The 15,633-nt window shown below is 45.5% G+C and overlaps 1 protein-coding gene across 2 annotated transcripts in view; it reads right to left on the reverse strand.

Annotated features, from left to right (window-relative positions):
- Positions 1-857: 857 nt before the first annotated feature.
- Positions 858-15,633, reverse strand: part of NMNAT2 (nicotinamide nucleotide adenylyltransferase 2) — a 160,959-nt gene continuing 146,183 nt past the window's right edge. For both annotated transcript variants that reach the window (XM_019427412.2, XM_019427419.2), the window contains 3 exons: positions 4,495-4,596; positions 4,290-4,357; positions 858-2,113 (listed from right to left, as the gene is read on the reverse strand). In XM_019427412.2, coding sequence (XP_019282957.1) covers positions 2,011-2,113; positions 4,290-4,357; positions 4,495-4,596 — 273 coding nt within the window. In that variant the 3' untranslated portion in view covers positions 858-2,010. The remainder of the gene's footprint in view (positions 2,114-4,289; positions 4,358-4,494; positions 4,597-15,633) is intronic.

Consider the following 15,633-nt stretch of genomic DNA (forward strand, 5'->3'; position numbering starts at 1 on the left):
CTGCTCCCTCATCTTTTAAAGGAGAATGTTGAATTAACTAATCTCTGAAGTTGTGGGGGTTTTTTTCCATTTATGATTTCATGAGCCTTAACCAAACACCGAAACCCAGGATTAGAATCTTCATTCCCTCCTCTGGAGATTATTTTCATAATCCAAGAGGAATAACACCCTCCTAGATGATGCTGTAACATGCTCTTCTGTTGAATCCTGTTCCTTTTCCTGGATGCCATTGAAGAATGTCACAGATGTGAAATGTGTGCTGAAGAATGGTGTCCCTGATGTCAGCTCACCCCTCCCGGACCATAACTGGCACTAGATTTTGATAAAATTATCCAGCTCCTTGGAGACCCATTCCATGAAGACAACCAGAAACCCCAGAGCCAGAGACTAGATGAGAGACACAGAGCATAAGAGAATAATTTTCTTTTGGCTCTCGAAACAGGGCCTGAATGAGACCTGAACAACTAGAACAGTCTGTCAGAACTGTTTCCAGGAGCAGCAGACAAGGTAAGAAGTTAGAAAAAGAATGAAACAATTTAGTGGTTCTTGATGCCCTCCCCGCCATGACCTCTGTTCTGTGAACCCATTCCCCTGCCAGACACGTTTCCTCAGGCGATGAGTATGGTTTCTGGGCTCTGCAGGAGATATGAGTAGCTCAAGAAACAAGGCCGAAGTAGTGTGTCTCCAGAAGAAACTGACCTCAGGCACCAGCTATGTCAGCACAGCGAGAGTAGGTGAGAGCCATCAATTCCATCAGGGCAACAAGTTGCTCTCTCCTTGGCCATCCTGGACTTCTAGCACGACAAAAACATCTCCCAGCCAAACAGGCAAAAAATAATTCCAATTAGCAAGATCTCTAGGGTTGAGTGAATTCCTAGCATGTTTTATTTCAGAAATGACTGCATTGGTAGGATTTGGCTTTGAATATGTGATTCTTTTTGGAGGCAGGGATGTAGCTAGCTATGACCTCCAAGGGCTTAGGTGGTGACCTGAAGCTTCCTTGGAAATGCTGGGCTGGCAGGGAACCCACTGTGCCATCAGTCACAGTCCAAATGAGAAACTGTACAAATGCCACCAGGATATGATGATAGACTGGCTCCGTGTGATCACAGGCCCAGAGCATCAGGAAAATGATCTTCTAAAACAAAGGAAACAGACTCAAACTCTTCTGAGAAACCCTACTATTCCCAGATATGCCTCCCAGGTTTCAGAACCTGGAAGCCTCAGTCCCGACCCTAGACTGTTGCTGTGTGTGGGTGTATGGGTGTGGAGGGTGTGAGTGGGTGAGTGGGGGAGGGAGTGTTGGGAAAGTGGAGGCGGCCTGGCCTCCTTTACCGGGTGTGGCCCTCACCCACATACTGAGCGCTGAGGCTGGTTACAGTGTCCGATCAAAAGGGAGGTTAACCCCACAGGAATGCATTGAGACTACAAACATAAAGAACCACACAAACGGATTTCATCCAAATTCTATGAGGAGTGAACAACAAAACAAAACAAAACAAAAAACCCAAAAACCAAAAACCAAACCAAAACAAACAAACAAACAAACAAACAAAAAACCACACCAAAAAAACAAGAGCAGAAAGAAAAAAAGAAAAGAAAGAAAAATAGCCCTTCATGGTAAAGGGCATGCTGGGAAGGCGAGAGCCAGAGCCGCCTCCCCAGAGCATGCTGGGAGGACGGGCTCCGGAGCCGCTCTCTAGAGCATGCTGGGAGACAGATACCAGCACATCTCTAAGGACTGCACTCCCCCCACCTCCCACCCTATTCCCTCACCCACCCCCGACCCGGAGACTAGAGGAAAGTCTGTCCAAAGATGACTGCTGAATAGGGTGTGCCGTGGTTCTCTGCAGGCCCCCACACCGTGGAGGGTTGAGTCAGCAAGTGGAGAGAACAGTCAGGATGAGGAGACGGAGCAACAGAGAGGAAAACGGGGGGCTGACAGAGACTGGAGGGGCCAGTGTGTTGGCGGAGGACGAGGGGAGAGTGGAGCCCAGCGCCGTGTGGCTGCTAGCCCGAGGCATTGATGTACAGCTGGCTCTTGAGAATGTAGTCGATGACCGGCTGGGACAGGTAATCCACGACATGGCCGTCCCCGTGCTGCAGGGCCAGCCTGGATGAGAAGAGACGGTCGTCAGAGGACACCCTCCCTGCAAGGCAGGAGGACTGGCCTGCCCCTTCTCCATCAGAGGAAGGGTTTACCCCACATCCCGGTGTCTGCCTCTGCTGGGCTCCATAAATGGCTTCCCTATGGGGAGGAGAGCTTGCTTGTCCCAGGATCCCTCCCACACCCCGGTGACTCCATTTCACCCTGGCTCTGCCATTTCCTAACTGAGGGGCCTGAAGCACGTTAATTAAGCCTGTCCTTCAGTTTTCTCCCCTGTAAAATGAGGGTAATGTTTGGGCCTATCTCCTTCAGTTATCAAAAGGTTTTGAAAAAAATAAAAGGATTGAATGCATGGTTATGCAAAGCCTTTAGAATAGTCCAAACACACAGTAGGTATTTCAGTGTGTTAGCTATTCTTATTTCACTCCTTTGTGTTTTTCTGCATTCATGAAAATGAATCTCCTGATTGACCACTCCTTTCCTTCCTACTGGAGCCCTGACAGAGAAGAAGATGACCTCTTCTGAGCCCCTTCTCACAAGCCCTGGAGGCTGTGGAGGAAGGCAGTACCAGGTACGAAAGCGTTCTGGTGATACACTTTGGTTTCTTCACAGCTGTGCTCCAGACTTGGTCTGGCTGCTTCCATTCTCTACTCATATGATGGTCTTGGGAATGTCAGGCCCCAAGGAGCTATTTGGAAAAAATGCACATACTCCTCCAGATATCGAGATTCTAAAAGGCATCTGAGCCCTGCCCTGTGAGACCTCTTCAGAGGCTGGCTCGTTGCCTTTTCAATGCATATACTGTCCTGATCTTGCAAGCAAGCCAGGTCCCTGAGTGGCTCCCTGAACAGTTCACAGGGAACTTCTTGAAAAAGTGGTCTGTATCTGTGGTTTCCAAATGCTAACCCCAACTTGATCAGAATCACCCAGGAAGCAAATTCCTAGGCCCATCCACCATAAATTCCGATTCAGTGGGATTGAATGGGACACAGGAATTTGTGTGCTCGTGTAAGTTTGAGGGGTAATTTTATTGTGCAGCCATGTTTGGAGCCAAATCCTTCTCCTCTCCCCTCATTGGCCATTGCCATTGGGTTTCAGCTCTCACCTCTCAATTTGATGCTACTCTTTAAGTATTTACACATGAGCACATACTGTCTCTTTCCCTGGTTCCCTTGAAGGGAGGTATAGCCGTGTGACTGAGGCTGAGCCAGTGGGATGCAGGGGAAAGTGATCTGCACAACTCTGAGTCACCTTTTTAAAGACCAAGTTCCTGCCCTTTCCAGCAGTCATGGCAGCAGCTGTGGACCCACAGATAGGGGCTTCACATCGAAGAGGTCAGAGGTCAGTTTCTTTTGACTTCAGTAAGAGGGAAATAAACATTTTCTTAAACTGTGACTATTTTGGCTCTTTTTGTTATCGCAGCTTAGCCTATACTCTTATTAATACAGTACTTCATAACTACCTCACACTAAAGAGTCTCAAATTAAAACCATCCCCTTCCTCCCACAAACCAGCTAAAACTAGTCAAGGACCTGCTCCCCTTTAAAAGTAAATGACTGGAGGGGCGCCTGGGTGGCTCAGTCGGTTGGGCGTCCGACTTCAGCTCGGGTCACGATCTCACGGTCCGTGAGTTTGAGCCCCGCGTCGGGCTCTGGGCTGACAGCTCAGAGCCTGGAGCCTGTTTCGGATTCTGTGTCTCCCTCTCTCTCTGCCCCTCCCCTGTTCATGCTCTGTCTCTCTCTGTCTCAAAAATAAAAAAAACGTTAAAAAAGTAAATGACTGGAGGGAGGGGCACCTGGGTGGCTCAGTCCGTTAAGCATCCGACTTCAGCTCAGGTCATGATCTCAAGGTTCATGAGTTTGAGCCCTGGTTCCCTCTCTTTGCTGACAGCTCAGAGCCTGGAGCCTGCTTCGGATTTTGTGTCTCCCCCTCTCTCTCTCTCTCTCTCTGCCCTTCTCCATCTTGCACTCTGTCTCTCTCTGTGTCTCTCAAAAACAAATAAATGTTAAAAAAAATTTTTTTAAGTAAATGACTGGGGACAAATACATGAAGTCCCCAAAGAAGGCTGAATACCAGGCAGCAGGGTGTCAGCAAATGTAAGGGTCAGCTTGAACTGAGGAAAGTTGTATAAAACTTGTGAGCCCATTTGACCAAGTTCCCTCTGGCTGTTTGCCAAGCGTACCTGCTCTTGGTTGAGCTGACAACAGACATAGGATGGTTGATGTCATCCTTCACCACCATGATGTTGTTCTGGGGATAGAGCAGAGAAAGCAGGTTGCCAGTCCCTCACACTACACTCCGTGGGTGCCCTCATTCCTCCAGACCCCAGGCCTCTCAGAGAAGGAACACGCCACAGAGCTACAGCAGCCAGGAGATGAAGGACTCACTTTGTATTTGCGGAGTATTGAGGAGTGATTCATGATCCGATCTGTGTCAGCTGCGTCCCGGGGCACCACCACAATCCCAAAGTCCCCCACAATCACCTCCATCTGAAAAAACAGAGAAAGCATCCTTTGATGAGACCATGACTCCAGCGGCTACTAAGGAACTCCTTAGCAGGTGGAATGATCTTTCATGTGGAACCACAAGCTTTAGTCTTCAGCTTGCCTTCTCAACTCTACGAGTCAGCTGCTTCAAGTAACAACCTGTAACAGTGTTCGTGGGACGAGTGGGAACTTCACCTGGCACACAGAAGATGCTAAATAAATACCTCCAGACTGAATGAATAAATGTACTCCTGCATGTCTGGGCAAGACCTCTCCAATTCCTGAGGCTCCTGCTGAGTTCTTTATACTGAAGAGAAATAGGAAGGACACATAGTCCGTACGTGGTAGACACCCTCACAGGCCACAGGTCCCGCTGCCCAGCAAGTGCACCCCAGCTCCCAGCCAGACTACTCAGAAGGATGGAATGCTCCCTCGCTCACCCATGTCAAAGCTGCTGGGGGCTTAAGGGTGGTGAAGAGCACGGAAGGGCTTGGAATGCCTGTGTGCCCACAGGCAGTGATAGGAAGATTATTATGGGGTCACTTCTGAGATCAGCCTCTGATAAATGCTTGCTGCCATAATGAGAAATGAAACCTTTTCATTAAAAAAAAAAATGTTTTTTTCTGGTTACAGACACAGTATAAGCTTGGGAAATTCAGGGGGTAAAAATCAGCCACAATCACACAATCCAGATAACTACTCTTAACATAGTGTATTTCTGTCCAGTGTTTCCTTCTTTACAAATAAGTGTATATATCTACAACTGGATTAAATTGAAAAAATTAATCATTTTCCTATACTTTTCATTTAGCATTATATTGTGAGCATTTTTCACATTGTTAAAAATTATTTGAAAACATTAAGTTTTAACAGTCTGTATACTTCATTATCTGTACTATGCTATACATGACATTAAACCAATCTGGTATTATAAAATGTGTACAGTTATGTCTGATTTTTTATAAGTATACATAACACTTTGTTGAAGATCTTTATATATAAATCTTTCTACCCTTCTTAATTGTCTTAGGATAAGAAGTAAAATAATTAGATTAAAGCATAAAAACTGATATATATGAACATATTTATGATGCATGATATAGATGAACATATCTCACAAACATATTTCAACCTCTTGAGACATATTACCAAGTTGCTTTCTGGAAACTCATGCAAATTTTTATTTTCAAAAAGCCTGAAAGTTACGGCATTTAATAGACTTGGGTCTAGCCCAGGCATATTACTGTTTAGATCTTGCTAGTTAAGGATCCCAGATGGGGAAAGAAGGGAGGGGGAGACAGGTTGCTTTTAAGCAGTGCAGCTCATTGAGTAAGACCTGCTCTGGTGGCAAGGGACCCAGGTCTTCCTCCTAATAAGTGCCACAAAAACAGACATAATGGAGCACTGTGGCCACTTCTCTATCAGACAATTTCTGTATAAGCAGAATTCCACTTCTAAGTCTAATTTATTGATTATGGTTGAGTATGCACGTGCACGCCCGTGCATGTGCACACGTGTCCTTGGGTATTTCCATCCACCTTTACCCTACTTCTCCATTGCTTACACCTGGAGCTATAGTCACGGCTGGAACTCTGATGTTGCTGAGACAAAAAGCTGGTGGAAGGTACCCTGAGAGGGAGGCTGTGGAGAGAACTTGGAAGCTACCTATAGAGCATCAGAGCCCCCATTGGGTCGGGCCATTTGGAAGATAACACAGCCTTACACAGCATGCTGCATCTCCCAGTAGTGTTCAGATTGGGCAAACTGGCACCACGCGTTTGTCCTATAAACCAGAACGTTAGGGAGAGGCCGGGCAAGGAGTTGGAGGTAGACCCAACTACTCGGTAGGTAACCCAAGGCACTGGCTCTCAAATGTGGCTGCAAATTTGAATCACCTGAAGAGCTTTTAACATTGTTGAAGCCCAGCTCACACCCAAGATCAGTTAAGTCAGGATCTCTGGGAATGGGACCCAGGCATCAACAGGTTTTTTTTTAACTTCTCAGGTGATTCCAATACGCAACCAGCCTGAGGACTGGTGGTCTAAGTTCCGCCCAAAACTCCAGGGAGGGGCGCCTGGGTGGCTCAGTCGGTTAAGTGTCCGACTTCGGCTCAGGTCACAATCTTGCGGTCCGTGGGTTCGAGCCCCGCGTCGGGCTCTGGGCTGATGGCTCAGAACCTGGAGCCTGCTTCCGATTCTGTGTCTCCCTCTCTCTCTGCCCCTCCCCCATTCATGCTCTTTCTCTCTCTGTCTCAAAAATAAATAAACGTTAAAAAAAAATTAAAAAAACAAAAAACTCCGGGGAAGTGGTAGTGTAGAGAGAGAAAAAAGAAGGGAGAAGAGGAGAGGACAGGAGGGGAAAGAGAGAGGGGAAGGGAGGTGGGGGAGGGGAAGGGAGGTGGGGGAGGGGAAGGGAGGTGGGGGAGGGGAAGAGGGGAATCCATCCAAGTTGGTGTACATGGACCTTCCTCAACTGCCTGGCTATGTAGTTGCTTCAAGATACCTGGTGTACATGGTGTAATACCTTCAATTTGATTCTGAGAACTTGGTAGGTGTTCCATATATGATGCATGAAATAATGGGGCTGTTTTAAGTGAGCATTCTCATTAAAAGCATGAAACCTTTCGTTCAGAGTGGAGTCAGGCCTCACAGGGGATCACCCTATGGGTGACATTAGTGCAGCTGCTGCTTCCCACTCAGGAACTAATGATCTGAGCACTCAATCAGTAACAGTGCCAGGTGGCTCAGTGGGTGGCAAGCAGATGGAGACCTTGCTGCTTGAGATATATTCTTTTTCCAGAAACAGGTGGCAGGCCTGCCCCCTGGGGATCCCAGACGGGGCAAGGGAGACAGGGTCTACAGGACAAGACACAGCTTAACCACATCCAAGCTGCATATCTGCAGAGGTTTGGGTCAGAGACTGCAGAGCTTTTCTGCAACTTTGGCCAGACCTTAGGGCACTGGGTCTAGAGCGTGTTTGTGTGGGTGTGCATTTGGGGGTGAGAGAGCTGTCACACGCTAGAGTTGGTGAAGTGTACCCTCAGTCCCATAGGTATCCATCTTGTGCAGGGACTTAGCTGTCCTTCCCATGCCACCCCCAATCCCTGCCTCCTGTCTTCACCTGGCCTCTCTCTCTCCAGGAGACCAGGAGACAAGGAGACCACCCTCTGCCAGTTGCCTCCTACCTCAGCAGCTGCAATTTTGGGTCTCCCTGTGCTGGTTCTTTCTCATATCACGTACCTTGACCCATTGGAGTCCCCCCAGGCCTCAGTCCTTGGACCTTTCTCTCTCTCTTTTTTCCTATCTATACTTACACTCTTAATGATTTCACTCAGTTTCACAGCTTTAAAGACTGAAGGCTCCCAAATTAATACCTCCAGCACAGACTTCTCTCCTGACCTTCAAACTCATATATCCAGCAGCCCTTTCAATATGCCTATTTAGATGGGGCATCTCAAATCTAAAATGTCCACAGGCCCCTGAACCCTCTGACATCAATAAGTCAATCAATCTTCATACCCCCCCAAAATGCATTTCCTATATTTTTTTCATTTCAGGAAATAGAAACTCTCTTCTCACAATTGCTCAAGCCAAAGCCTTGGCATTTTCCTTGATGGCTGTCTTTCTCTCACATCCCACATTCCATCTAAAAGGTAATCAAATCAGGGGCACCTGGGTGGCTCAGTCAGTTGAGCGTCCGACTTTGGCTCAGGTCATGATCTCGTGGTCCATGAGTTCAAGCCCTGCATTGGGCTCTGTGCTGACAGCTCAGAGCCTGGAGCCTCCTATTCTGTGTCTCCCTTTCTCTCTGCCCCCTCCTTGCTCATGCTCTGTCTCTCTCTGTCTCTCAAAAATAAATAAATGTTAAAAAACCTTTTTTTTTTAAAAGGTAACCAAATCAATTCCATCTTCAAAACAAATCCAAGAATCTGCTTATTTTTCACCATTTCCATCAAGTATATCCTGGTCCAAGCCTCCTTTGGTAGGTTAAATAATGGCCCCCAAAGATAACCAGGTCCTAATCTCTGGAAGCTGTGAATTTTATCTTATAAAGCAACATATATGCAAATGTGATTAAGCTAAGGATCTTGAAATTATCGTACATAACCTAGGTGAGCTGTCTAATGGCAATAACAAGTGTCCTTACAAGAGGGAGGCAGAGGGAAATTTAACACAGAAGAGAGATGATGCAAAGAGAGAGCAGAAGATTTGAAGATTTTCCATTGTTGGTCTTGAGGATGGAAAGAAGGGGTCATGAGCCAAGGAAGACAACCAATGCAGCTCAAGAAGCTGGAGAAGGCAAGGACAGATTCTCCCCTGGAGCTTCTGGAGGGAATGTGACCTTACCAACAACTTGGGTTTGGCTCAGTGAAACCTATTCGAACCTCTGGCTTCCAGAAGGGTAAGAACATCAACGTGTGTGGTTTTAAGCCACCAACCTGCAGCAACAGAAAACTAATTCATCCCCATAGCCTCTCACCTGGATTGCTCAGGTCTCCTTGTTTTTCTCTTCCCTTTTTCAGTCTATTCCCAACAGCCAGACTAAAAGTATTAAAATAGATCATGCTGCTCCTTGACTCAAAACTCTTCACTTAAATATCACCTTCTCAATGAGACCACACCATTTCAAGACCACGCTATGTACACAGACCCACATGCAACCCACACCTTCACAGTCCCTACACCTTCCTAGGTTTCACACCCCTCCTTAGCCTTTGTGTCCATCTAACATCATACACACACACACACACACACACACACACACACACACACAGATACACACACACAGTTGTTGTTGTTTAACCTTATTTTTGTCTCTTTCTCTCCTATAAAGGTAGCCTCCGTGAGGGCAGGGAATTTTGTGTGTTTTAGTCATCACTGTCCCAAGGGAAAAGAACCTGGCACCTCAAACATGCTTAATAAATGCTGTTGAATAAGTAGATTCCTGCAGAGTCTTGTCTGGCAGCCATCTCTGAGGCATTAACCGATAAGGTCTCCCTGTCTCGGGATCCGGCAAGGAGCCCATGTTACTTAATGGGAGTTCTGGAGCCCCAAAGAAGTTATGTGAAAGATAGACTCTCACATCCTATGATAAGTAAGGGTGAGCTTACTTTTGCAGACTCCTAGACTTGATCTGATTGGTCAGTAGAATCACCTGGGGGAGCTTTAAAACTCACAACAAAAGCAGATCCCCCAGCTCTTACCCCAGGGATTTTGATATAACATGTCTAGGATGGGCTGTAGCCCCTCTCTTCACAAAGCTCCCTAATCCTTCTGATGTGCACCAACCTTTGGGAAATTGTTGCTGTAAATCACATGAGCAGTTGCCTAAACTGCTAGTTCTCTGGCCTGGTTTGGGAGGAGGCCAAAATGAGATATTCGTGAGACAAGCACCTCTGAGGATTCCAGCAAAAATGAGGAGGTCACCCTGTGCCCTAGGGAGTGGGGGTGGTTGGGGCTGACATCTGACCCCAGGAAACAAGTTTGCTCAGGCTCTCCCTGCCCAAGAAGCCTGGAGGAGTGTGCTCAGGCCCCTGGAATGGAGCTGTTATTCCAGCAGGATGTGACCAATGTCTCCTGTGTGTTCATGAAGAATTCTCTGCAGGTCTTGCCTTGGGGGTGGGGATGTGGGTGAGTAGCCAGGGTAGCAGAGCTGTCTTGGTTGGCAAGTCCCTTTCCCGATGGTGACCAATGTGATCCCATACTGCCACAGCACAGTTAGCAGGATCAGGGTACAATCTCCCCCTACCCCCCGGCATGGAGTGGCCCTCTCAGTGTAGCTCTGGTCTGTCATGTCTGAGGTGGGGGTCTGTGACATTCATCCTGTTTCAACTTCCTGCTCTTGGACACAGCTTTTTGATTATATCTTTTCATCCTCTGGTCAAAGGTTCCCCAGGAGAAGCAGGGGTGGGGATGGAGAGAGGAAGTGGGAGGAGGCAGACTCTGCTTCCCCAAATGTGGGGAATCTGAAGGAAGGATATGAGACATGTTGAGGCAGGAAGCAACTTGGCCTTGGGAAAGAGAACACTCATGAGGACCCAGGCGGCAGATCTCCTAGAAGGGATGTGAACTTCTCCAGGAGACTGAATTTCATGATCTGTACTGTTGGATTTGGGGAATGCTTTGAGTTGGGGGTGCCCTGTGTTCTTAGCCAAGTACTTTCCTGGGCACCAAGGACAGAGTGTTGAACAAGACAGATATGGCTTCATCTCCTGGATCAATTACTATCTAGCAGGAGGCATTAAACAAAGGATTAATTATTTCAACCGTATCCCTTGCTATGAAGGACAAGGGCAGGTTACTATTGAGTGGCTAATATCTTCTAGTGGTTAATGTCTAATGGGTAACTGGTAAAAGTTTGGGCCGTATCTCATGGTGAACTTAAACTATCTTATGGGCTAACCTCCTCCAATCAACCTGTATTCAGGTGCCCTTTCATTCTTTCATTCAACAAACTGTGTATATGGTGAATGGGGCACTATCCTGGTGTTGCCAAATAAGACAGGCACGTATAGTGTACTCACACACCTTACCTTCCAGTAGAGAGAGACCATAAACAAAAATGTAAATAATAAAACATGAGGTGGAATTAAGTACAATATTGAATGTAAAACAAAAATGATCTTCAAGCTGAAACCAAAATGACAAGAAGGGGCCAGACTTAGAGACACCTGGGGCAGGAGCACTCCCAGTTAGCACACAGCCTGCAGCCCTGAGCTGGGAAAAACTATTCAAAAATAAAACAAACAGGTACGACTGAGGCACAGAGAAGTAGGAAAAGCAGACAAGGACGAGAGATCAAAGATGGGATTTCATTCCAATTGCAAACAGAAGCCATTGGAGTGTTTTAAACAGAAGGCTTAACTTCCATTGACAATAGGATCCAATGTACATTGATTTACCCAGGCAAGCCTACCTGGTTAGATCCTCTATAGTATCATTCTGAAATCAGGGTTCAGAATCCTGACCATCTCCCCCAAACAGTGCTCTCTTCTGTAGGTACAGCACATAGGTGACTTGGGCCCACTTGTGTTTCTTCTTCAGATGAGGATGTTCAGGGATGAACATGGGACACTCATGGATTTGAACCCACTCTGGTCTGCTTTAAAGGCTCTTTCTGCCACATTAAACCTCTTCTAGATCCATTTTCTAAGACTTGCATTTTAGCAACTTGAAACTTTTTTGGTTTGAAAATATATTCTCTTATTTTTCCTCCAAGTTTATCATGGGCCATTCTCAATTCATTACTCTACAATGCCCTCTGGAGTATAGAATTTTGTATACTTCCAACTGGGTTGCAAAAGATGCAAGGAAAGATGTCCAGCAGAAGCCACATGGTGGGTTAGGAGCTTCTACAATATGCCCCACCCATTTCAGTAAAGAATCCTCCACCCTTTGGGAATGCAAGCTGGTGCAGCCACTCTGGAAAACAGGATGGAGTTTCCTCAAAAATCTAAAAATAGAACTACCCTACAACCCAGCAATTGCACTACTAGGCATTTATCCAAGGAATACAGGTGTGCTGTTTCGAAGGGACACATGCACCCCCATGTTTATAGCAGCACTATCAACGATAGCCAAAGTATGGAAAGAGCCCAAATGTCCACTGATGGATAAATGGATAAAGAAGATGTGGTGTATATATATACAATGGAGTATTACTCGGCAATCAAAAAGAATGAAATCTTGCCATTTGAAACTACGTGGATGGAACCGGAAGGTATTATGCTAAGTGAAATTAGTCAGAGAAAGACAAAAATCATATGACTTCACTCAGATGAGGACTTTAAGAGACAAAACAGATGAACATAAGGGAAGAGAAACAAAAATAATATAAAAACAAGGAGGGGGACAAAACAGAAGAGACTCATAAATATGGAAAACAAAGTGAGGGTTACTGGAGGGGTGGTGGGAGGGGCGATGGGCTAAATGGGTAAGGGACAGTAAAGAATCTACTCCTGAAATCATTGTTGCAGTACATGCTAACTAATTTGTATGTAAATTAAAATAAATAAATAAATAAGTAAGTAAGTAAGTAAATAAATAAGAATCCTCCACCCTTGTTCTGGCCTCTCTTCCTCTCTGGAGGGAAATCAGGGCAGAGGTTAGTATGCTCTGAGTTGAGAAAGTGGGAAGGCATTTCCACAATGGTTCTCTTAAGGGCAAATGAATGATCCTTCAGAGGGGTTTCCCAGAGGAAATTATCCCCATCCCCATTTCCAATTTGACTGGGGGTGTGGGAAGGCAAGAGATTCCAGACTCAAGTCAAAAGCTTGAACTCCAAACCAAAATTATCTTTCACATGAGAACCAGAATCTCCCATGATACGAGCTAAGCCTCCTACCCCTAGCCTGTAAATTCGGCATTGGTTTTTATCAGTGTGGGGGCCTAATTCCCCGGGGTGGAAGTGTCCATCGGGCTTCCTGGCTGGAGCTGGACGGTCTGATAAAAACCATCTGAGCCTGAAAGACCAAATGTTTGTCTTTGTTCTATTAGTCCTGGAGCCCTGGGATTTCTTCTGGAGTGGCTAGTGCCCCAGGCTCTTCCTCTGTTTATTTTTCTTGGTTGTTTTCCCATAGCTGGTGGATGTAGGAAGCAGTTGGCCCATGACTCGTTGGCTGGAAAAATGTAGGGTATAGCCAATCAGAGGCTAGAAATGCTGGGTTTCAAGAAGTACAAAAAGAAAGAAAAAGAAAAAACAATTTCCTATCAACCTACTTCTGGTGCCTACTGTTCCACCTTTAGATTTTCATTCCTTCAGGTCAATTAGTAACTGTTGCTCATTAAAAAAAATTTTTTTTAATGTTTTTATTTATTTTTGAGACAGAAAGAGCATGAGCAGGGGAGGGGCAGAGAGAGAGGGAGACACAGAATCTGAAGCAGGCACCAGGCTCTGAGCTGTCAGCACAGAGCCCGACACGGGGCTCGAACTCATGAACTGTGAGATCATGACCTGAGCCGAAGTCGGACGCTTAACAGACTGAGCCACCCAGGCGCCCCAAATGTTGCTCATTTAAAATGCAAATAACATTCAAAAGCAACTAATACATTTAATCATTAAACTTAATGATTTTGCCTATTTGCTAAAAAGTCAAAAACCTTTCTCAAATAAAGACCAAGATAAACCTTCTATTTCAACCAGCCAGAACCATCTCCCCAGAAGCTCTTGTTCCCACCATTAGATCTTTTACAGCCTACTCTCAAACCGAAAAGCCCTTTCTCTTTCCACCCACATAACACAATCCTGCCCCTCATTCAAAGCCCAGCCCAGGTGCTCCCCTCTTACAGCCTGCCATGAATTATATATATATATATATTTATTTATTATATATATATAATATATTTATTATATATAATATATAATATATATAATATATTTATTATATATAATATATAATATATATAATATATTTATTATATATATTTATTATATATATAAAATATATAATAAATATATAATATATATATTTATATATATATAATAAATATATATATATATATAATATATATAAAATTCTTCTCATTGTCTGTCTTTTATGGATTAGGGATCTGATGACTTGTGTGAAGTTGGGCTCTGCTGTTTAACAGCTATGTGGTCTTCGACAAGTCACAATCCATGTGAGCCCTGGCATTCACACCTGTACATGTGAATGGAGATTCCCCTTCACAGGAGTGTGTTAGGGGTTGACTGCACTAATCCATGAAAAACAGTCGAAGTGTTTATGTGTAGCTCCCTCACTAGAAAGTAAAGTGCACACGGTGGGGAACTTTGTCTATTTTGTTTTCTCTGCTCATTCAGCCCGAGAACAATGTCTGGCACTTGGTAGGTACCCAGTGAATATTTTAAAACCAATAGATGAATAACAACCAACATTTATTGAGTGCTTACGAGGTTCAGGAACTCTTCTAAACTTTTTACAATTTTATTTTATGTAATATAAAAAACTGATATAATGAAAAAGGTATTTTTAGACTGCAAGTGCCTTAAGGACAAATAGCATGCTTATATTAGTACTGGGCACTCAGTAAGTATTCACTGCAAGATTGATTGAAGGAAAGAATGCTTAAATTGGAATTAATTTGCCAGACTGCCTTCCATCATAATATGATGGACAAAGACGCTGACAGCATAAGAGCCCTAGACAATGGGTTTTATTTGGGGGAAGGGAGTGAGTATAATTTCCTGGTCAGAAATTTCCTGGTCACCGTCTCTCCTTTGGCCTTGACTTCCCACAGATCCTGGTCCATGCTTGGATACCTGCTTTGGTGCTGGTGCCTGGGTGTGGCACAGCAAAGATCAGGTCCCCTAAGGGGAGACGAGCTCTGTAATAAAAACTCAGGGATGGGATGGGCTCAGGGACTATGGGGCTATGGAACATGAGTGCTGATCCCCAAGGCTGGCCCAGGAGCCTGGATCTTGAATTCTCTCGGGAACCAAGAATGAAAAAGCCAACTGCCAGGCTGCACAAGCAGTTCTTTTGTATTCCATGGAGAGAAACTTGATGAATATGTATGGAATCTTCTCCCCCTGGAATGTAAGGGGAAGGGTGTGTCATTGGTCAGAGGTCAGAATTCACTGTGGGCTAATGGATCTTTGTGCCTAATAGGAAATGCCCAAGGGATGTGTTAGGAGGTGGGGTTGTTCCTTTAGCTGTGTGATTAGATTTCTGGGTGGAGAGCACTGGTTCCGGAATCCCGATTGAAAGAACTGGATGGATTCAGCGGAGAAGAGAATAGAAATTGTGACCCGGCTGGAGGACACCTTGGTAGTCCTGCTGCAGGACAGATCAAATCAGCCTCTTCCCAGCCTGGCTGGGGGCAAAGCTGCTCCACAGACCCCTTTGAGCTTTCTTTACAGCAGGGTGGAGAGTCTCCTTTCTCCCCAGACCTGTCTGAACTAGTGGCTTCTCTCCTGCCTTCAGAATCCTGAGGCGTCTGAAGGATAGGGGAGGCTTGGGTGTGGAGCCGGGGCCTATAACCTTCCCAAGGAGCTTGGCTCTCCTCCCCACCTTCTGTTCCCAGTCATGGGCAGATTCAAGGG

This window comes from Panthera pardus, unplaced genomic scaffold, assembly GCF_024362965.1.
Source record: "Panthera pardus isolate Hobbes unplaced genomic scaffold, ASM2436296v1 HiC_scaffold_21, whole genome shotgun sequence".
In the NCBI taxonomy this organism is placed as follows: Eukaryota; Metazoa; Chordata; class Mammalia; order Carnivora; family Felidae; genus Panthera; species Panthera pardus.